This window comes from Plenodomus lingam (genome assembly GCF_022343315.1).
Source record: "Plenodomus lingam strain CAN1 chromosome Unknown contig_23, whole genome shotgun sequence".
NCBI classification, from domain to species: Eukaryota; Fungi; Ascomycota; class Dothideomycetes; order Pleosporales; family Leptosphaeriaceae; genus Plenodomus; species Plenodomus lingam.
In genome coordinates this window covers 448,641-469,362 of record NW_027093940.1, presented here as the reverse complement: position 1 = coordinate 469,362, position 20,722 = coordinate 448,641, and the positions used below count along the sequence as shown (strand labels likewise).

At 51.3% G+C, this 20,722-nt stretch overlaps 9 protein-coding genes across 9 annotated transcripts; 4 read left to right on the top strand and 5 right to left on the bottom strand.

The window, feature by feature from the left end:
- Positions 1 to 141: 141 nt before the first annotated feature.
- On the top strand, positions 142 to 2,116 carry IAQ61_005867 (uncharacterized protein; the record flags this gene model as incomplete). The annotated part of the gene is made up of 2 exons (XM_003836084.2): positions 142 to 433; positions 498 to 2,116. 2 exons carry the CDS (start codon positions 142 to 144, stop codon positions 2,114 to 2,116), a joined length of 1,911 nt encoding a protein of 636 aa, XP_003836132.2.
- Positions 2,117 to 3,016: 900 nt separating this feature from the next.
- IAQ61_005866 (uncharacterized protein) lies at positions 3,017 to 4,047 on the top strand (the record flags this gene model as incomplete). Its single annotated transcript, XM_003836085.2, has 3 exons — positions 3,017 to 3,090; positions 3,148 to 3,732; positions 3,792 to 4,047. The coding sequence occupies 3 exons, from the start codon at positions 3,017 to 3,019 to the stop codon at positions 4,045 to 4,047; spliced, it is 915 nt and encodes a 304-aa protein (XP_003836133.2).
- A 1,243-nt stretch (positions 4,048 to 5,290) lies between these two features.
- IAQ61_005865 (uncharacterized protein) lies at positions 5,291 to 5,830 on the bottom strand (the record flags this gene model as incomplete). The annotated part of the gene is made up of 1 exon (XM_003836086.1): positions 5,291 to 5,830. The coding sequence occupies one exon, from the start codon at positions 5,828 to 5,830 to the stop codon at positions 5,291 to 5,293; it is 540 nt and encodes a 179-aa protein (XP_003836134.1).
- Positions 5,831 to 6,492: 662 nt separating this feature from the next.
- On the bottom strand, positions 6,493 to 8,252 carry IAQ61_005864 (uncharacterized protein; the record flags this gene model as incomplete). The annotated part of the gene is made up of 3 exons (XM_003836087.1): positions 6,493 to 7,282; positions 7,331 to 7,464; positions 7,542 to 8,252. 3 exons carry the CDS (start codon positions 8,250 to 8,252, stop codon positions 6,493 to 6,495), a joined length of 1,635 nt encoding a protein of 544 aa, XP_003836135.1.
- Positions 8,253 to 9,517: 1,265 nt separating this feature from the next.
- Positions 9,518 to 12,316, bottom strand: DBP4 (ATP-dependent RNA helicase dbp4). Its single transcript, XM_066096966.1, has 2 exons — positions 12,154 to 12,316; positions 9,518 to 12,096 (listed from the first exon to the last, which is right to left on the bottom strand). Exons 1-2 carry the CDS (start codon positions 12,274 to 12,276, stop codon positions 9,805 to 9,807), a joined length of 2,415 nt encoding a protein of 804 aa, XP_065952958.1. The 5' UTR covers positions 12,277 to 12,316; the 3' UTR covers positions 9,518 to 9,804.
- Positions 12,317 to 12,413: 97 nt separating this feature from the next.
- IAQ61_005862 (uncharacterized protein) lies at positions 12,414 to 13,264 on the top strand (the record flags this gene model as incomplete). The annotated part of the gene is made up of 3 exons (XM_003836090.2): positions 12,414 to 12,561; positions 12,631 to 12,646; positions 12,699 to 13,264. Exons 1-3 carry the CDS (start codon positions 12,508 to 12,510, stop codon positions 13,262 to 13,264), a joined length of 636 nt encoding a protein of 211 aa, XP_003836138.2. The 5' UTR covers positions 12,414 to 12,507.
- A 703-nt stretch (positions 13,265 to 13,967) lies between these two features.
- Positions 13,968 to 14,461, top strand: IAQ61_005861 (uncharacterized protein; the record flags this gene model as incomplete). Its single annotated transcript, XM_003836091.2, has 2 exons — positions 13,968 to 14,063; positions 14,123 to 14,461. Coding segments are annotated over 2 exons (435 nt in total), but the record flags the coding sequence as incomplete, so codon positions are not given.
- A 632-nt stretch (positions 14,462 to 15,093) lies between these two features.
- On the bottom strand, positions 15,094 to 17,877 carry IAQ61_005860 (uncharacterized protein; the record flags this gene model as incomplete). The annotated part of the gene is made up of 6 exons (XM_066096965.1): positions 15,094 to 16,428; positions 16,512 to 17,110; positions 17,177 to 17,194; positions 17,265 to 17,296; positions 17,516 to 17,761; positions 17,825 to 17,877. The coding sequence occupies 6 exons, from the start codon at positions 17,875 to 17,877 to the stop codon at positions 15,094 to 15,096; spliced, it is 2,283 nt and encodes a 760-aa protein (XP_065952957.1).
- Positions 17,878 to 20,155: 2,278 nt separating this feature from the next.
- Positions 20,156 to 20,668, bottom strand: IAQ61_005859 (uncharacterized protein; the record flags this gene model as incomplete). The annotated part of the gene is made up of 1 exon (XM_003836094.2): positions 20,156 to 20,668. The coding sequence occupies one exon, from the start codon at positions 20,666 to 20,668 to the stop codon at positions 20,156 to 20,158; it is 513 nt and encodes a 170-aa protein (XP_003836142.2).
- Between the last annotated feature and the right edge of the window lie 54 nt (positions 20,669 to 20,722).

The window sequence follows — 20,722 nt, the reverse complement described above, 5'->3', positions numbered from 1 at the left end:
CCATTTGAACTTGTGTTTTACCATAATTCCTCGTTTGTCATTACTAGCTTGTTAATACTTGGGCTTTGCCCTCATCTCCCCAGATTCACTACCCGTCGACGATCTTCACCTCCTCTACAAAAATATTAGATCGACACATACATGACCAACACTATGGAGAAAGGGTCTGAAAGGCCAGAGAGGGATGTCGAGTCGGGAAGAGAAGGCATTTCCCACTGGAAGATGATCATGGACCAGGGTGCGGTCACCAACGAAATCATCGACTGGGAATATGATGGCGAGGGCACAGAAGAAGATCCCTTCGTCGTCGAATGGATAGACAACGACCCAAGGAATCCCATGACGTTCACCAAGACTAAAAAATGGATCATGGCTCTTGCCGTCGCCAATTCCGTCTTGGTCGTTTCTTTCTGTTCATCTGCATTTTCTGGAGGTATGTCAATAATCGCTCGCACATGCAGAGATTACCATATAGTATCTAATCTAATAATTTCCAGGTATCCAGCAGGTCATGGTCGAGTTTGGTGTTAGCCAGATCGTCGTCACACTCGGTGTCTCGCTTTTCGTCCTGGGATTTGCTCTTGGCCCACTTCTTTGGGCTCCCTTCTCCGAACTCTACGGCCGTCAGATTGTCTTCTTGGGAACGTACATTGCCTTTACGGCTTTCAATGCTGGCGCGGCTGGAGCAACGAATATTTACGGCCTCCTTATCCTTCGATTCTTCGCTGCTGCCTTTGGATCCAGTCCACTCACAAACGCCGGAGGCGTCATCGCCGATTTATTCTCGGCAAACGAGCGAGGGCTGGCCATGAGCGTATTCTCAGCAGCTCCTTTCATGGGCCCTGTACTTGGCCCTATCATTGGAGGCTTTCTGGGTATGACTGAGGGATGGAGATGGGTGAGCGGTCTTATGGCTATCTGGTCTGGGGTCATGTTGGTCATCGTCACCTGCCTGGTTCCTGAGACATACCCCCCGGTTCTTCTGAGGCGACGCGCAGAAAGACTGTCCAAGCTCTCTGGAAAAGTCTACCGATCCCGCGTCGACATCGATCAAGGCAAGACGACTCTCGGAGAGGCTTTCTCAACCGGTCTCAAGCGACCTTGGGTCCTCCTCTTCACCGAGCCAATTGTCCTGCTCTTATCGCTATACCATGCCATCATCTATGGCATTCTGTACATGCTCTTTGGGGCCTTCCCCATTGTCTACCGCATCGGTCGTGGCTGGAACGAGGGCGTCAGTGGTCTCCCGTTCATTGCCGTGGCCGTTGGAATCGTCCTTGCTATCCTTTACGTCATCTTATACGACAACAAGATGTACATGAAAAAGGTTGTGGCATCCGGAAAGGGCTACACAACTCCCGAGGCCCGTCTACCCATGTGTATCGTCGGCGGCATCTTCTTGCCAATTGGACTTTTCTGGTTCGCATGGACCAACTCGCCCTCGATTCATTGGGCTGCATGCACAACTGGTACCATATTCTTCGGATTCGGCATGGTTCTCATCTTCCTTTCCATCATGAACTACCTCATCGACTCCTATACCATCTTCGCCGCCTCTGTCTTGGCAGGAAATGGAATCATCAGGTCCCTCTTCGGTGCAGCCTTTCCTCTTTTCACGTCGCAAATGTATGATCGTCTCGGTATTCACTGGGCTTCATCGGTGCCTGCCTTCCTCGCCGTTGCCTGCATCCCGCTACCATTCTTGTTCTACAAGTACGGCGAAAGCATCCGCCAAAAGTGCAAATACGCGGCTCAGTCCGCTGCATTCATGCAAAAGATTCGCAACGCAGCGGCTGCCAGAGAGGCAAACGGTGCTGAGGAATTCGACAACGATCAGGCCAGCGCTGCCACACTACAAGCCGAAGAAGAGGAAGCCGAAGTGCAAGCGCACGAACACGACGAAAATGAACCAAGATTCGCTGAGATGAAGACCGAAAAGGAGGTTGAGGGTGACGACCTAAAGAAGGTGCGCACAGGCCGCTCCACCCGAAGCCGGAGATCGCAAAGGCGAGCAGATGATTACTACGACAATCCATACGAGATTGATCGTGTCAACACGAGGGAAAGCTTCGCGAGCAGGCCGAGGGCAGCAAGCGGAGCGAGTAGGCGGGGTTGAAGCGTAATAATGGACGTTGTATAACGATTGATCATGTCAAAAGCACCTGGATCGGACTTTGGAAGCGTGTTTTCAGCATTTTATACCCCTCTCATAGAATACTATAGTAATAAAGTTGAAAGTAATTCGAAATAGTAGATCTCTGGCTGTGCTACGTGAGGTTCATCATGGTCAGTGACAGGCTGTAGAGAGTAAAAGCAGCACAGAAGAGAAGGAATAATCGAGATGATGTCAGGTGGAAGTTGCCCTTCGTCGTATATCTTCTTCAGACCTTTAAGTGGCTGCTGATGCGTTGAGGCTAGGACTTCTCATGCCTCTTTCAAAGACCCAAGACCATTGCAATGCCATGTTTTAGATGCACTTAGACTAAGCACGAGCAGCTGCAACCCCTAAGGCTATCAAAGAACTTCCTAGGTCCATGCATGATGGAGTCGTGGGTATTCTACTTGTGATAGAATTTGATCGTCGAACTATCCTAACATGTACTCATGTCCGCATGGCAGTATTGTTCGTTTCAAACAGGAGATACCGTGTGCATAGAATGCCGGGGCTATTTTTATAAACGCAATACCAACTTGTCTAGCTTGGGATAAGCAAAGCTCCACCACCCGCTTTTAGTGGCAGAAGCATGTGGCGTGTGCCTGGGAGTCTCGACAAAAAGGCGTTAGCGCAGTGCCCCTGGGTTCAGGTTCAACTCCGTCCGTCCTTTCTTCTCTTCCTCCACACCCGCGACTCAACGTCAAGTGCACCCACTGCACATCCATTCCTTCTTTTGTAGCCCTACTCTCGTTGTAATTTGTATATTCACTCTTTGACGCCTACATCGCTTGCATCCGCCGGATCCACTTTCGAGACCGCAATTGTTGGGACCCAATAATCATATTTAGACACCACATCAATATGCGATTCTCCGCCGTTGCTGCTGCCTTGGCAGTATCGCCTGCTCTTGTCGCTGCGGCCAAGGGCACCATGGGGTATGCCCCTATTCTGCCTTACCAGAGGAATCAATGAGATACTGATCTTGTCTACAGATTCGCCCTCGGCACGAAACTTCCAAGCGGCGAGTGCAAGAGCCAGCAAGACTATGCTGATGACTTTGACGCTATCAAGAGCGAATCTGGCGCCACCATTGTTCGTAGTTATGCCGCTTCTGACTGCAACATGGCAAAGAACTGCTTGCCAGCCGCCAAGGCCAAGGGTATCAAGGTCGTTCTTGGTATCTGGCCCGATGTCGAGGAGTCCTTCAACAAGGACCTCAAGGCCATCACCGACGTTGCTCAGCAGTACTCCGACACCATCTACGCTGTGACTGTCGGCTCCGAGACACTTTACCGTCAAAATTTCACCGGTGAGGAGCTCAAGGACAAGATCAACATCGTCAAATCTCAGCTGCCCGAAGGCATGAAGATCGGAACTGCCGACTCATGGGACAGGTTTGCCGACGGAACTGCTAACCCTATCATTGGAGTCGTCGATATCATCTTGATCAACGCTTTCGCTTTCTGGCAGGGAGCAGACAAGGATAACGCCACCCACGTTTACTTGGACGACATGTACCAGGCCATCACTCACATCGAGAAGATGGCCGGTGGCGCCGATAAGGTTCCTGAATTATGGTAGGCTCTACCCCGTCCTCTACGCTAAGCAGACTCAACAACTAACCTTGATGCAACAGGAACGGTGAGACTGGTTGGCCCACTGCTGTCGGTACCGACTATGATGACGCCAAGGGTGGACTTGAGAACGCCGAACACTTCTACAAGCACGGATTCTGCGCTCTGGTCGACTACGGCTTCAACGCTTTCTACTTTGAGGCTTTCGACGAGCTTTGGAAGCCAGATTCCGTTGGTAAGAACGGCAAGGTTGCCGACGAGACTGCCTGGGGTGCCATGGATGCCCACAGGAAGGCCAAGTTCTCTCTCCAGTGCTAGATGGACGCTTAGCTGGCAATGAAAAAGCTTTTTGTGTAGACAGAGGGGAAAGTGGTAGTGAAGCTGATCTGTGTTGATATAAAACTGCATACTTGTCTAAAAATATTGTGTCAGCCCTTTTCTTTGCTTCGATTAATCTTGCGTTATGTGTGTGATACCAGACTTGAATAGAGAGTTCGGGTAATCGGACATTCATGATGCAGCCTTGCTCATTGGCTGGAAGATTGGTTGTGCTCGCGCTCAAGCTTGCACCGAGGCCCACAATGGTACCTATCACAAGGGCGACAATGTGACGCTGCTATCCACCGGGATACTCGCCAACTTCAAGCTACCGGGCTCTGTTCAGTTGTACTATTATGTAGCATTGCATTTCGGATCACCGGATTCTCCGATCTCCGCAGCCCTCAAACTCCAGCGATTTAGGTGGCGGTGATTGATGTAGGGTCTCTATGAGACTTTTCTCAAACATCCGAGCTAAATACCGGTATACCGTTGCTGAAAGCTTGCCAGAAGATCCCGTAATATTTCGTGCGAGAAGGTCTTGCTTCTAGTTAGCGGCCTAATGCTGGCTGATTTACAAGACGAACATGGACAAGAGGGCAAGTTAGATACGCCCAGGTTAAAACTGTTCAGCCGTTTGGCAACGCTAGAAGGAGAGCCGAGAGAATAAATGCCCATGGCGAGCGGCGAATGGAGGAAATCTCGCTGCCAACTGGCTGCAAAACAGCATTCGATAGTATATCCGGGCGCTAGGTAGGATCATTTGATGGTGGTTATGAGATTTTTGAAGCTGTGGTTGAGGAAAATAGCTTCTGATTATTTATAAATTAAGTAACAAATTGAATGTAACAACAGGACTTTTTGGTTCACTTCCATTGTCTTGATACAGAAGCTATACAATAAAAAGTCAGCAGGGTCGATCAAAAATTCCTGTTTTGTCGTACGACGATGCAGCTAGATGACAGGTACAAAAGCTTTGAATAAGACATGCATGGAAATAGAAGAACCCATTCAGTCCGTGTCGAACCGTGATGCATCTTGCGGTTCGGTCGTACATTGCGTATGTTGTGCTACAGTTGCAATGAGAAGCGTGTGTGCTAGACAGCAAAGCTTTCGAATCTGGGGATAGCAAAAGCATCGTCTAATGTGAAGCCAGGTTGCATCTTCTGATTCCGGAGTCCGGATATAATGTAGGGGTTAGCAGGTCACAGCTCAACCCAATGCTCCTACCCTCCGGTCCACCTCACAATCTTCCTTGTTCAGTAGCCTCAGCCTCAAGCACCCACGTCGGCCTCCCCGTCGTGTCATCTACAAACCGCGATCTCGAACTCGGCAGGTAAACAATCCCGGGCCTTCTTTCCGCTGCTTGATAGGTCCAATGAGGTGGTGGTTCTGGACGGTCCTCCCAGTGCGCATGCAGCATACGTGCAGTTGCGGAATCGGGATCGCTGAGTTCGCTGAGGGGAAAGCAGGAGTGGAATAATTTGCATGATCGAAGGGTCTTGAGGAGCCGTTTGGATAGGTCTTCAAAGAATTGGACGAGTTTACATGGGGGCTTGGTTGGTGGTGGAGTGGGAAACCTGGGGAGGTCTTCTTGAGAGATCCTGGGCGGAGAGGGATCTCCATCAATGCTTGATGAGTCCCTCCGTGGGACGCTTGTGCCATCGACGGGTAGGTGATGTACTATGCGATAGCTGGCTAACTGGTCTCTGTCTAGAGTGTCGTAGGGATATGTATGGGGACGAAACTCGCGAAAAGTGATGTGCTCACTCGTTGCAGACATGCTTGCAGAATCTTGAGGTCGATTCGGGGAGATTTCTTTACAGTTCTATAGGGTCAAGATTGTTGGTCTTATTAGTAAGACTGCAAAGGATGAATATTTTGTCCACTGTCTTGTCGTATTCGTGACTAGTTGCATCCTATGGTTCTTTTGATACGCTGCCTGCATTCGCTTCCCATCATTCAATGACTCCACTAAGGGGTCCTGCCATGGTATCGTGGACCTAGGTATCAATCGATCTAGCTTGTCCGTTCAGATGGCGATGCAAGAATCGGGGCGCTGATGGTTCGTGGAATGTGTCATCATACGAAGTTGCTCATATCGTACCATGGACATGGCCAGCGCTACTGCACGATATGCAGCTACACATATGGTCCAATATTCACCTTCTCCTGCTTTCTTGCAGGCGGATTCGGTACCTGCGTGAACTCATCGTCTGGTGCAAGGTTCTGCAACAAATTCTGGGCGGGTAGCGGTTACCCAGCAAATGCTAGTAATTCCGGAGATATGTACCCAGATCTCAATCGCATCTCTTTGGCTATGCTTCGTAGACTAGACCAATGTCTAAACCTGAGCGTATATGAGTCTTGATAATGGGATCTAATCACCGATCACTAGTGCTTGACCTAACCGCTCGCAAGTTATTGCAGAGCCTGGCGACGGCTTCATTGATATCTTGGCACAAATTGTTTATAGAGAATCCTTAAGTCAATCCAGGGAAACCCCTCAGTGGCTGGGAAAATCTCGAGGAAGTCCAGATAATCTTGCTCGCTCCTGTCCAAGCCTAAGAGTTGCAAGACGTAAAGAAAATGGCCTTTGAACCACGAGTGTTCTGGCCTGTTCAGACCCATCGACACCACGGTACCAAGCGCCAGGCTCCACATGATAGCGTTATTAGTGGTGCGTGGATGGTGAAATGAATGGGATACCCAATTGTCCATGTGGTCGAGGACAGATGCGGTAGTCTCAGGAATATATTCAAGGTCAACTTCGGGAACGGCTTCGAGCAAAAGAGGTAACAATGCGCGCATACTACGTGATATAAGGAAATCACACAATCGAGTCTGTGGTGGGAGAGCACGTGGACCAGTCCAGAAGTATAGCTGAAATGTTTCAGTCAATAAGACGTCCACATTTGAGTAGTAGTGGTCGCGGCCTTTCTGCTCTTCTAGTACCTGTAGAAGTGTGTACTCCACATCGTAAAGGGGTTGCAGGATGTAGAGATCAATTCTCGGTGCAGGATTCTTTTGCGCATATGCAAATCCGAGATGATGGAACAGACCAAGGATCCTTTGCAGAGTTGCCGAAAGTGGTGGAAGATTTGCGAGGCTATTTAGTGTAAGGCGTGTGGATTCTCTCATGACTGGTTCTGGCGTTGGAATGGTGTGTTGGGCAGGCACATAATATGGTATCTTGGGACGCTCGGCGAGCTGTGTAGCAACCATGATCTCGCACCTACTTGATCAGTATATCGACAGCGTTATTGGGAACTGTCGTGCGTACCACTGTATAGCCTTTGCTGTCCAGGGGGCGGTAGACTGTAATGCTGCAATCAAATCCCCACCTCCGCGCATGCTTAGAAGTCTTACTAGGGCATCGCGATGTAATTCGGCAGTCTTGAACATGCCACCAAAGCTCTGTCGATGATATTAGCATACACTGTCTTTACTTGAGGAAGACTGATGTCCTCGCCAAATTCACAGGTACTACATACTGCTGCTGCTGTGATACAAGCTACAGCCTTGAGGATGTCTTCCGAGTACTCTCCAGCGACCTCATCTCTTTTCAAGGTCTCCTGTATTTCGCGTAAGGCATGATGATAGTACCACCTTACCTCTTCTGCATCCGCAGAACTGTCCATGCCATTTCGGATAAGGGCTGTTGCATACAGCCACAAGACGAAGGTGACCCTGCTCTTCGCCATGTTTCCTATGACAGTATTGTCACTGGAGAAAGGAACGAGTTTCGAGTTATCGGAATACTTATCGTCTGAGCATGGAACCTCTTCCGGGCATGAGGTCAAGAAGAACTGGACTATATGGTCGTATTTGCGCCCAACTCTGGGTAGCAGGCTGAAAGGATCGAAGGAATTGATTCCCGTGGACGGTGATAAGTGTTCAGCTTGCTTTATAAGATCCTCTATATTGTCGTACTCCAGCTTCTTGACTTTTGTGCCTCTAATGACAAGCTCGACGTCTGCTTCCTTGTGACATGTGGTTTGCGACTTGCTGCCGCTGCCACTTTGCTTCGATTTCGCCCTATTTTTGTTGACCCATTCTCTTGCCTTCTTCCGAACAACAACATCCTTGGCGGGATCAGAGTGGTCCAAGAATTCGAGTTTGACGGTTGATGCCTGTGGGACGTCGATGGCGAATGTCGGTTGTAATTGCTGGAAGAACTTGCGTCCTTTGCCCTTTTGAGACATAATTGTCTGCGGAGGCTCCCCACTAACTATGGTACCTCTAGACACTCTCTCCAACTTGTACTACTGCTAAGATTGTATAAATATACAAAGTCGGTTGCCGATCGCGCATCTGAGGGTAGTAAGGGAAAATCCGGGTTTGATGGTCGTACAATTTTGATGATCGACGAATGAGATCTTTAGTAATGCCCCATCTATTCTCATAGGACGATGCACGAAAAGTACCATTGCCGGAGGGCATGTGCTGTGTATGGCCGGGTCGTCTCTCCGCGAGAAAGAGTCAGTCAAGGGGATAACTTTCAGGCTTGTGATATCGGCAAATATCCGCATTTGGCATATCCGCCAACCCATGCATCGTAGGTATATCAATGTACAATATCGAGGGTTGGGTCACGGAATCTGTTGCCGTTGCCCGTAACTTGTCCTGGTCGCTGGTTGAGCGACGTTGGACAGCTGGAGTTGTCACGCTACCAGAGGAAAGCGTAATTGAAGCGAAGAAGCCGAGGTTGAACTTCAGAATCAAGCCTAGCGTATCGAGTCGAGTCCGCCTAACTCACTACAGTGGAGCAGCCACGCAAAACTTAAGGGTTCCCCACTTTGCGATACAGTTCAAAACTGCGATGGATATGAACCAAGTAATGCGATTGAGCAATTGAGCGACTGCGTCAGATGCAAAGGATGGTATCCACTTTACTCTAGTTAACCATGCTGTTTTATTTGAGCGGACAGATACCATGTTATGATGGAAAGACTGACGGTACAATCTACAGTAGTCGTAGTAGATAAAAAGCCAATTTCGGGCAATAAAAGGAGATCCAGAACAGGCACGATGGATACTTGGAAAAGAGCGGAACAACTTCCGTAGCCGAGGGCCTTCACGACATGCTACATTGGCTGCTAGCCAGCAGTCATCTCTGGAGCTCATAGTATTACAGTGCTATTATATTACTTGCTAGCCTCCATCTAGAACCGCATCGTTGTGGCTGTCAATGAGATTGGGTGCAGTCACGAGAATCACCATGCATAGACGACAGTAGGTATCTGCTGTGAGGGTGTGGGGCTTCCTGAGAAGCAGATACATGGCAGAGTGAATGATGAGAGTTTAACCATGGCTTAGCTGGGCTGACCTACGTGGCCTGGCCTCTGATTTCCAAAATCGAGAGTCAGCACTAGAGTTGTTTGGCTAGGTCTACGGATAATCATGGCAACCTACGAGGCGCTCGTGCGAAGGCTCATGAAAATTCATAATCGGCCGAAGCTACCGCACGGAGTGTTTCAAACCAACCACCTTTGATCCCAAGTCTGGGTCCAGACTATTGATCCCATGGCAGCTTGAGAAAGTCTTAAATGTCTTTTTTTTAGCCTTACCAGGGTCCCTCAGGGGTCATCGCTGAGTACTTGTACAAGGTCATGGTTGATCAGGCTGCAAGTAGGGGTCTCGGTGTAATCGGAAGAGATCAACGGTATGGGAGCAAGTCGGAACATTCAGCTCGTATTCATCATCTTGCTAAACATGACACCACTTCTAGGGCCCCTTGATATCATATTCATCTGACTAACCCAGAAGTCCGGCAGCCAGAGCCTCCATATCCTCCAATGTCTCTGGCTGCTCGACGACGTGTTTCGATTTGTTCTTCTTCCGCTTCTTAGCGCTCTTCTCATCATCTTCTGAATCTGACTGGAACCACTTCTTCTCCTTCTTCTTCGGTAGTTCCTCTTCTTCATCGCTGTATTCTGCATCGGCCCTAAAGTTGGCCAGTGGATCTTCCCCAGGATCTGCGACCTCGGCTCCCTGGTCGACACCCTCAGTTGCTTCGTTCCTCTCGCGCTCCTTGCGCTTCCTGAGCTTCTCTTTTCTCTTCGCCTTAGCAGTTGCCTTGTCCTCAATATCTGCCGTCTGCACGGTTTCTCGTGCGGCCTCGATAAATCTCTGCCGTTGTTCCTCTGGCAAGCCTTTCCTCTTGAAGTCTTCTTCCGTTTCGAGCTCATAGACTTCATGTGGGTTGCCCTCATCATCATAGATAAGCTTCTTACCTTTGTCCATGAAGTTCAGAAGCTTTTTCTTGGATTTGAGGAGTTTCTCACGGCGATTGCTGTCGATAACGAGAGGTTTTGAAGCTCCCGCCAAGTGAACTATTCGACCACCAGGTGCAATTTGCTCTTCGCTTTCGGCAATGCCAAAGTCTTCCTCGTCGTCTGACGCGGGTATTCTTCGCTTGACAGCCATGAAGTCATCAACATCACCGTTAACCCCAGTCTCTGCGCCCGTAAAGTCGTTGGCTGCGGCACCATCCTCGTCTCCACGTCTGACAAGCTTCTTGTAATGTTCGGCCAATACATCCTGGTTCTGCCTCTCGAACATGCGATCATACTTTGTGCGCACAGGCTTCGCCTTCTTCGTTGTTTCTTCTTCGTCTGAAGAGTCGGAAACTTCAATAACTTGTCGTGATGCCTGTTTCCGTTGCTTGCTATCATCGTTTTGCAAGAACTTGATCCTAGGTGTGCCGGGCAGCCCTAGACTTGCTGCATATGCCTCAAGATCGTATTCCTTGAGCTTGAACACCTCTTTATCTTTCTGTAGATAGATTGACTTGACATGCGTCATGAAGGCTTTTTGACCTAGGTATTTGAGCGCTGGATCCTGGAAACACATGTTTTGTAGTTGGTCCTTGATTGTCGTTCGCTTCTTCTGGCGAACATTGATCATCTCCACGGGCACCTTTTTAGCTTCCAGACGCTTCAGCATGCCCTCTTCTTCGCTTGGTGCAAGAAATACGACACCGCGACCCTCGCGATTGTAACGAGCTGTGCGGCCGACGCGGTGGATATAAGTATCAACATCATCAGGACAATCGACCTGAATGACAAAATCGACTGCTGGGAAATCAAGACCTCGGGCAGCTACGTCCGTCGCAAATAGGCACGAATATTTCGCCGCAGAGAACTTTGCCGTAGTTTCAAGTCGAGCGCCTTGTTTTTGCCGTCCGTGTATGTGTAACAGTGGTATACCTGGCTGCATGTGTCGGAAGGATTCGTAAACAAATCGCACAGTCTTGGCTGTTGAGAAGAAGCAGAGAATTTTGGACTTTTTGCTTGCTTGTATAAAACTCCAGAGCGTATCCATCTTCTCCTCGAGAGGACAAATAATGTAATTTTGCGTGAGGCCCTTGGGTGTCGCACTCTTATCTTCAGCATGAACAGATACATACTCCGGATCCTGGAGACTCAGACGTGCAAGGTCCGACACCTTTTTCGACTGTGTAGCTGAAAACAACAACGTTTGCCTCTCTTTTGGTAGATAGTCGATGATAGCGTCCACGTCGCGCTGGAAACCCATGTCAAGGATGCGGTCAGCCTCGTCCAGGACCAGCATTTTGAGATCGTCGGCACTGAACATGGCCGTTTGTGACAGGTGCTGAAGCAGTCGACCGGGCGTTGCGACGAGAATGTTGGTCTTGGGCAACGCATTCCGCTCCGCCTCTAGACTCTTGCCGCCGATGAGCAGACTAGCTGAGAACATGTGGCCATGCCGTCCGATCTTGCGGAGGACGTCGAATATCTGGATGGCCAACTCGCGAGTAGGAGAAAGGATCAATGCGCCCAAGCCTGCATCTTGGCCAACATGCTGCAACCTGTAGAGGTTTTCGAGAACGGGTATGAGAAATGAGAGCGTCTTGCCGCTTCCTGTCTTGGCCGCAGCGAGTATGTCGCGACCGAGAAGAGCCAGTGGGATGGCTTTGGCCTGGACGTCGGTCATGACTGCGAAATGGGACGACTTGAGGCCCTGTTTGGTAGGTTCGGAGAGGGGGAGATCAGTGAAGTCTTTATAGTCGCCATTCTTGGGGTCCTGGAAGGAGAAAATTAGCCGTTTATACACATGTAGCATGCGACACTGCTGCCATACCAGTGCCTGCACTGCTTGCTCCAATTTCTCTACGTCGACATCGTCGCGCTTCCTTTTCTGTATGTTTTCACGCTTCTTGACCTTGGTAGGCCGCGTGCGACCTGTTATACCTGGTGCCGCCATTCTTATGCGTAGCCGAAGGGGGGCGGGGGGGGGATATTCGGTTGAGTACGGGTTGTAGTAGGCGTCGCATCGCATCTCGAAACTTTTTAGGTGGAGCCAGGAACAGCGTCCGTGCCCGTTGCCCGCGGGGATCTTGCTCACCTCCGTGTTGCTGTCCATCATCCTCACCACTTTCTCCAACTCTCACCAATCATTGATTGCACTCTACCATACGACCACACGATAATCAATATGGCGGATTACTTCGATGCTGAGCTCACGGCGGTGGGCAAGGAGATGGACAAAGTAAGTCACGCACGGCGATATGTCCCTATAGTTCACTATTCACTAGATAAATTACTAACTCTACTTAAGGATGCGGAGATTGACCGTAAATTATGGTCTCTATCCAACCTACTGGCGTCTTTCTAATATGCATACAGGAATCCGCAGCGTCTTTGCTCTTGATGCATACGCCGTCCTCGGCCTCCAGCCCGGTGTCCCCGAAAGCGATATCAAGAAAGTCTACCGCGCCAAATCCCTCCTCATCCATCCCGACAAGACAAGTAACCCACTTGCCCCAGATGCCTTTGATCGGCTTAAAAAAGCGCAGACTGTGCTTCTTGACGAGAAGCTGCGCGCCGAACTCGACGAAAACATTGCGGATGCGCGCATGTTGTTGATGCGCGAGAAGAAGCTGACAGCTGACGACGAAGAGACGCGGGGCGAGGAGTTTGCAAAGGAGTGGAGGGAGAAGACCATCTGGGTCATCAGAGACAATGAATTGCGAAAACAACGGCAGATGAAAGCGCAGATGCGCGAGGAAGGACGCGCGCAAAGGAAGGAAGATGAGGAGATCCAGGAGCGCAAGAGGAAGCGCGAGCTGGAAGATGCGTGGGAGAAAACTCGCGATGCGCGCATCAATAACTGGAGAGACTTTGCCCAAGGCAAGAAGCCAGAGGGCGAGGGTGTCAAGAAGAAAAAGAAGAAAGTCAAGGCACTGGGGTGAGCGTGATACGGAATGCCCATCGTCAGCTTATTGGCCTCTACCGTCTGCGTCTCTATACACGCCCACCATCGACTTCACCTCCATGATGCGCTCTTCATCCCATCATGTCCCACGTGCACTCGCAAGTCAGCACTCTCCGGCAGTGTCTCAGCCGCAAGCATGATGTCATGTATCAACTTTTACAAAACAAAGACGTCAACTAGGCGTTCTTGTTTCCTCGCGCAAACACCTTCTCCAGCACCTCATGCCTACGGAACTAAAAATATCATGCGATCCCGATGGACGCTGAACAGCGCCAAGGTGCCAAAAAGCCGTCGGCGGAAAATCCTATCGGCGGTTTTTTCCCTTCATAAACAGGTCAGGGTAGTTCAAGCGAGGATTGGTGCCAGGATGTATGCATGTTACAATATACGTGTATAATTAACATCATCTACATTCCCACCCCAGTAACCCAGCCAATCCTAGAGTAGTAACATGCTACATGCTACATACCCTACCCTCCTCCAACTGCTAATTGGCTACATTTCCCCCGGAAAATCCCACCCCCCATTCAGCCTTACGTAGGCCTACATCCATGCCACCACCACCACCCCATCCCCATCCCCATCCCAAAAAGCCGGTGCACGATAACCACTAACCTCAACATGATTGTACGTACAGTGTACATAATTCCCTCAACACACGCACATATTCCCGCAAATAGCTCCGTCGTCATCAGGCTTCCATACTCCAAGCCCCCAACCCCCCCGGCCCTTTCACATCCACTATAGACATTCATTCTATCCAAAGCACGGTCGGTGTACGTCCATGTATTCAGCTGGCTAGCCAGCGAACCAGCCAGATAAGATGTATACGTAGTACATACACATGCCCACGCCCACACCCATGTCCGTACTCCGTATCCGTATCCGTATTTCCAATGCACTGTCCAAGTTTGCCCCTGTAGAGGGCGTCGTCGTTGTCGGAGATTTTGTGCGGCAATCTGCTGGTGCTGGTGCTGGTGCTGGTGCAGGCGCAGGGGCTGGGCTGGGCTGGACTGGAAGGAAAGTGGAAGGTGGAGGGGAAGCAGGTGTGTTTTTGTACATTCGTCTAGGTAACTTTGCTCGAGTCGCCGAGCGTTGGGGTGGGGGGAGGGGGGTTGCGCGAGAGTGTTGGAAGGAGGGGGGTGGATGGGGAAGTGGATGGATGGATGATTGAACGGAGTTGAATTGAATTGAACTGAATTGAACTGAACTGAACTGAATTGAATTGAATTGAACTGAATAGAACTGAACTGAACTGAATTGAATTGAATTGAACTGAATTGAACTGAACTGAATTGAACTGAACCAAACCAACCCAACCCAAACGCCCCAGATATATGCAAGTGCAAATACGCAAATATACTACATACCATTCCCAACCCCCCAAACCCCCCAAACCCCCAAAAAAAACACCAAGCGGAGAAATTTCGCCAATCCCTCGCCCTCCGCTTCAAAACGCGCAAACGCCCAGCCATACCCATATCCACATGTGTATCAATATAAGTTTTTCAAAAAAAAAAGAAAGTCGCAGCGTCCCACTCGTCCGCAAGCATGTAAGATGTGAAAAAAAGACTCGACGAAGACGAGGCAAGAAAACAAAGGGGGCAATAACATGAGGAACCCGAGGGGTCACTCTATGCAATACAGATACACGCACGCGTACACACATACACACGCAAAAAATAAAAGTGCCGTCGTTGTGAGCGCGGGCAAGGATAGGGAGAGAGGCGAATGAGGGATACGAACAAGGGAAAGGGGGATTTGATTGGGAAATCGAATTTTTCTCTTTCTCTCTCCATCCACCCCTCAGTCCAGCACCTCATGGATGTTCAGCCGCCGCCGCTTCCCGCTCTCCGGCGTCGCGGGCCTCCGCTGTTCAGCCACGCCGAGAACCTCGCGATGCCGCAGACGATCTGATTCCGTGCGCAAAGGCGCAGGCAGTCCTGTTTCGGCGTGGAGCGGGGAACCAAGCGGGGCGGCGGAGGTGGTGGCCGTGGTGCGAATCGGGGGAAGGTGTAAGCCCTCGAGACGGGCGGGGCGGGCGAGGTCCTGTGCTGGCTCAGAGGTGGCAGGGGGTTTGCGTGAGCCGGATGTGTAAGGGGAAGGATAGGTGGACGTTGGGTGCGAGCTGCGTGGCTGGGTGGTGGGGAGGTAGCCCGAGTCTTGGCTGGGAGTGGGTGAGTAGGCGTATGAGGGGCTGCCACCGTACGAGCTGGGACTGAGGGCGGGGAGGGAGGTGCGGATGGAGGCGAAGTTGAAGAAGGGTGAGCTTGGTGCCGTGCTGGTGGACGATGTAGGTCGGGAAGTGAATTGGTCTCCGGACGCTTGGTGCATGGCACGCGTTGGCGTGACGAGCTTTTGCGGAAGGATAGAAGGGACGTTATGGCGCGGCGGTGAGCGCACCACCATGGTAACAAAGTAAAGCGATGTCTTCGCCAGCCGAACCTGGACCTGAAGCGACTGGTATTGCCCTGTGCCTGGCAGTCGGAAGCTCAAGAACATGGAGCGGGCGGTAAACCCCTGGCTGACATGGTCGACATCATAGTCTGCCACAGTATCCATGACTGCATGCATCGGATCGTGTCCTATGGGGGTAATGGGTGCCATGTACGCTGGTTCGCGCTCGTCTCTCTCGTCGCGCAACTCATTGCGCAGTCTCTGCAAGCTTTCATTCTGCCGAGCTTCGAGAAGGTCGCCCAGGTGTTTACCCTTCGCATCGCCCAGAAACGAGACGAGATCTGCAAATGCCTGATTCGACTTTTGGATTACGAGATCTAGATTGAGAAAGGCAACGGGTAGACAATGGTACGCCAAATTCGGTCCCGCTGAATACGAAGAGGGCGTCACCCCAACACTCCCACTGAGTCCTGAGTGACCACGTTCGGACAAAGGCGCAATATTGGATCTCGCATTGGCAAATTCTGATCTCGGTCCGGTACTGCGCATAACGAGTTCTTGGTCTGATGTTCGATGCGCGCTCGAGGCAGCAAAGTGCGGCTGATGCACAAATTCATCGGGCGCGACGAAAGTGCCCGGCAGCTGGCTCTGTGATGGTCTTCCTTCCTCTGGTCTAATAAACTCCCTATCGTCCCTCAACCGCGGCCTCCCTCGTTTCTTGTGCTGTACATCCTTGCAAGAGTCCTATAAAAGGATTGTCAGCTTACTGTTTACAGCTGCATCACTGTTCGTGGCTTGCAGCGGCGTGGGTGTGTGCTTCTACTGACCTGCTTGCCCGAAGACACACAGCGGCCGCACGGGCGCTGGACGTCGCAGCTAAGATGTGCTTTTTTACAATTGACGCAAGCTGATGCCACATGGGCCTTTGTTCTTCTAGCCGGTTTGTTGGGTCTGACGGATGGTGGTGGAATCAGTGCAGCATGCTGTACCATTGGACCTCCGAGATGAGCGCCTGGTGCATAAGGGTTCATATGACTTGTGAATCCATAGCCGGAAGTATGTGATACCGCCACATGGCCGTAGGGATGATGCTCAGTCGGATGTGGAGGCTGATAGCGAAGCAAGTGGCCAGCTCTATGCTGGGATTCGCCAGGGTACATTGATCGATGATGGGCATGTCCATGGGCATCTACTAGCGATCGTGGTTCAAGCAGAGACGAGGAAGGTGGTAGTAGAGGCAAACCTGCCTCTTGTCTCTGCGTGGCGCCCACATTGGGCGGGTAGGATGGACGCACAGCTTCGGATGTCTGAGCGGATCGACGTGCGGGAGAATGCGACTCTGACATGGGAGGAGAGGGATAGCTGTGCTGTTCAGGCCTGGCAGGACTGTACTTTGATCGAAACTTTGCTAAACCGTCCTCTGGTCCTGCAGGCCGCCCAAAGGGCGTATTAAGGAGTGAGGTCGGACTAGGTAATACCAGACTCTGCATACTTTGACGAACGAAACACTCTTACGCCGCGTAAGCAGCTGGAGCGCAATGATGCGAAAGAAAAGCAGCTGTGCAGTTTGGAAAAGCAACTGTAACAGTTTGAAGAGGCAAGTAGGATAAAGCTGCGTTACGAGATCAGTAAGCTAGAGAAACAAGCGAATCCAGGACTAGGCAGTGGCCATTGGATTGGTAGACATGCAGGGCTGATGACTACAAGAGGACACCAGGCCCCGTTGTAAGAAGTCAAAAAGCGGGAAACGAAGGCGGAAGCAAGAGTATTGGCAAGCCAAAAGCAGATATAGGGTGGAGGGGCAAGGAGGGGGGCAAGATCAGTCAGTTACCTTTTTTTTGATATCGTGTCCCAATTGGTACTCTGAGGCTGGAAAATGGCCTGTCCGACGGGAGCGATTGTCGTAGGGGCACAACAGGTCGGAGGAGAGGGGGAAGGGGGGTCAGGAGGAGTAGGAGGAGGCTTGGAGACTAGAGCTGCGAGAATGGGGTGAGGTGAAGGCAGAGGCGAAGTAATGGTGTTGAAGTGTGGTGGGACCAATGAGCGGCACAAAACAGCGAGAGAGCAGGAAAGACGTCTGCCCAGTGAGCGGAGAATCCCCAGTAATAACCATAGTCAGCTATGAAGATGCCACACTCACAGATCTTTTGGCCCACCCTGGCTCAACTCGAGCTGGCGACGGGCCACATCCATGAGCACGGGGGGCCACGATGGATTCCGAGCAACGGGAGCAGGGCAGGGGGTGCGTGTTGGGGCCCCAATACATGGTTGCCTCGTTCGGCTGATGGTTCTTTAGACGATTGTTGTTACAAGGGCCCTTTTTTTCTTCCCAGGACAGTCGATGCAGCCGCGCATGTACATATCTACCTACTGTACCTATGCACGGCCACACACACACACACACACACACACACAAGAGAGGAAGCATGGGCACAGTGGGCTGGGGGGACACTAGTATGGGGGGGGGGGGTGCCCCTTGTTCCGAACCGTCTTTGCGACCAGGGCGGCAGGGCTTTGGCTAACTTACGGCTTACGCTTCTGCAACCTATCAAGTACACCACTGGTGTGGCACAACACCCGCCCCAAGCAGATCGTGGGCATCGAGCCAAAAGCATGCCATTGTGGACCCGTAATCGCATCGAAGAGAGGCAGGGGGAGAGAGGAAAGAATGAAGAGAGAAAGAGAAAGAGAGAGAGAGAGAGAGAGAGAGAGATTGTGTGTGTATGTGCGTGAGTGAGTGAGCAAGTGTGTATGGGTGCAGGATTCACGGCCGTAAAGCTGCTTGCAGATCCTGACCAAAACCCATAATAGATAGCCTCCGTGAATTCATCCAGGCGAGGAATAAATTTCAAACAAAGACGCACCAGGCGCCACGAGGACGACGAGGGGGCGAGGGGATTGTCCACTTTTGAACCCTGGCAGGACAAGAAATCTGGGTGTGGCTCGACCTGACACAAACCAGGCCCGCGACTTTGGTTCACCATGGCCAACACCACGCTTGTCAACTGTCAGTTGCGTTGCATTGCCTTGCGTTGCGTTGCGCTTCCGAGCACCGCTTTTGCTATCAAGTTGTGGGCCTATTTAGGACACATAAATGACACAAATCAAGCCAATCTGCCCGAATCACATTGCCCATTGCCAGCGACATAGGTACTGCAACCGCAGCTCGAGTCTTTCTCTTGGCTATACAGCCAATGTACAGTGATGGACTGCCGCAAAGCTTCTTTTTTAGATTGTCGATGCAAATCTGGCCGACGATGCTGAGCTCCTCGCTTGCCTACGCGAAAGCCGCCTGGCGCGAACTCTATGTCTCGCTCTAGATACATACATGTATGCGTACATATAGACATACACACAGTCAGTACCTACATGACCTACCTACCTACTTGCTTACCTACAGGTAGGTAACCCAGGTCTGGGCCTGAAGCCTCTACTGAGATCGGCCGTGGCCTTGCGCACATGGCTGGGGTCTGTGACGACGTCAATGCCATCCAAATCGGCGTTGGAAACTCTCTTTTTAGAGTTAGAGTTGCCATGTCCACACATGCAACTCGCTCCTGCTTATCGTCCCATAGAGTTCAAACTGGGTGGAATAAGCCGAGAGTTATCATGTCTACAGATGCGACTCGCTCCTGACAAACAACCACAGACTTCACCGCGTGGAAGAAGCCGCATGGACACGTACCGAAAGCAAGCGCTGTCATGGTGTAGGTAGACCGCGGCGGCCTTGGTATGTGCTTTGGGGTATTGCGAAGAAAAAAGACATTGAGGCCGAGCTGGGCGACAAGGGCGCCGGCGCCAGTGGTTGAAGATGATAAAGCTTACTGTGTACGACGACCGTGCAAACGTGTCTGTCATTTGGCGCCATGTGACGGTGAGCGAAGAGCCCCCAGTAGCGGGGATTCCATGACTGCTTCTCCCGTAATGCTACGGAATATTCCCTACATACGTCTTGCCCAGCTCCCGCCTGCATAACAGGCCAAAGAACGGCCACGGTGCGCCATGGAGACGATCACGACGTGGCCGTGAACGTTAAGCCGGAGGGGAGAGATAGAATCTCCCTGGCTCTTTCGGAAATGGGCTTGTCTTTAGGAGCCATCCCACCGCCCACGGGGCTTCTGCGCTAAGTTGGGTTTGACGTCCCATGTTCCATCCTCAGCCTTTTGCTCGCAATGCCTTGCTATTCCGTGTGGTTTTGTCGTCAAAACGTACGCCAAGGTATAACAGCGGATTGCTATAGGTGTGGAGCAGGATGCACTGCTGCGGCCGAATAAAAAACTCCGGTGGGTGATATCGATCTGACGAAACCCGGCGCCGTCGTCGATCTGCCCGCAAACTGTCCGAGCACCCACCCTCCGAGATTACCATGGACAGCAACAGGGGGGGTTGACTTTTTGTTGGTGAGGGGCCGAAGTCTGGGTCCGCGGTAGCACACCATCCTTATTGCCTGAGGCCATGTGGGCTGTCTTGTTCATCCCACTCGGTTGCAGCCAAGTGTGGCGTCTTCCCTTCTTGTTCCGCATGGCATGGCTTGACAAGTTGGCTGCAACGATGGACCAGAGACCATGGTCGTTTGGGAATCACGGTCCCCCCCACGCATGCCCAGAATGCAACCAAGAGGGCGACATGAGCAGGCAAGAGGAGAGGCTGCCTCGATTGATTGGCCATGAAATGTCACTGAAGGAAGCCATTCTCTCCGGAAGGAACCAACACGGGATGGCGGCAAGACCGGCCGAGCCTTAGCCATGAAGGGAGATCCAAACCATGATTTGGGCAGAGGGATGCGAATAGATTGAGGTAAGACCAGAATAGCCCCACGCATGATACCGGAGCTCTTTGCACACTGGACGGCATGCCTGCTAGTTTGCGTATTATATCGAAGAGAAGCCGAATGATTGGGATGATGTGCGGTGGCAGAGGCGAGGATATGGATAGCCAACATCGGTCCGGTCGAGTTCGGTATAATACGGGACCTAGCAGGCATCCACGTACAGAGCAGACAAGGAAAGGTGGTGTAGGTACAGACATGGAGGAATGT

Bases quoted from the DNA above. Each gene is read 5' to 3' on its own strand.
- DBP4 (XM_066096966.1), bottom strand. From the start codon at position 12,276: ATGGCGGCACCAGGTATAACAGGTCGCACGCGGCCTACCAAGGTCAAG. The intron at 12,097-12,153 runs GTATGGCAGCAG...TTCTCCTTCCAG, and splicing joins AGCAAGCAGTGCAGGCACTG to GACCCCAAGAATGGCGACTA.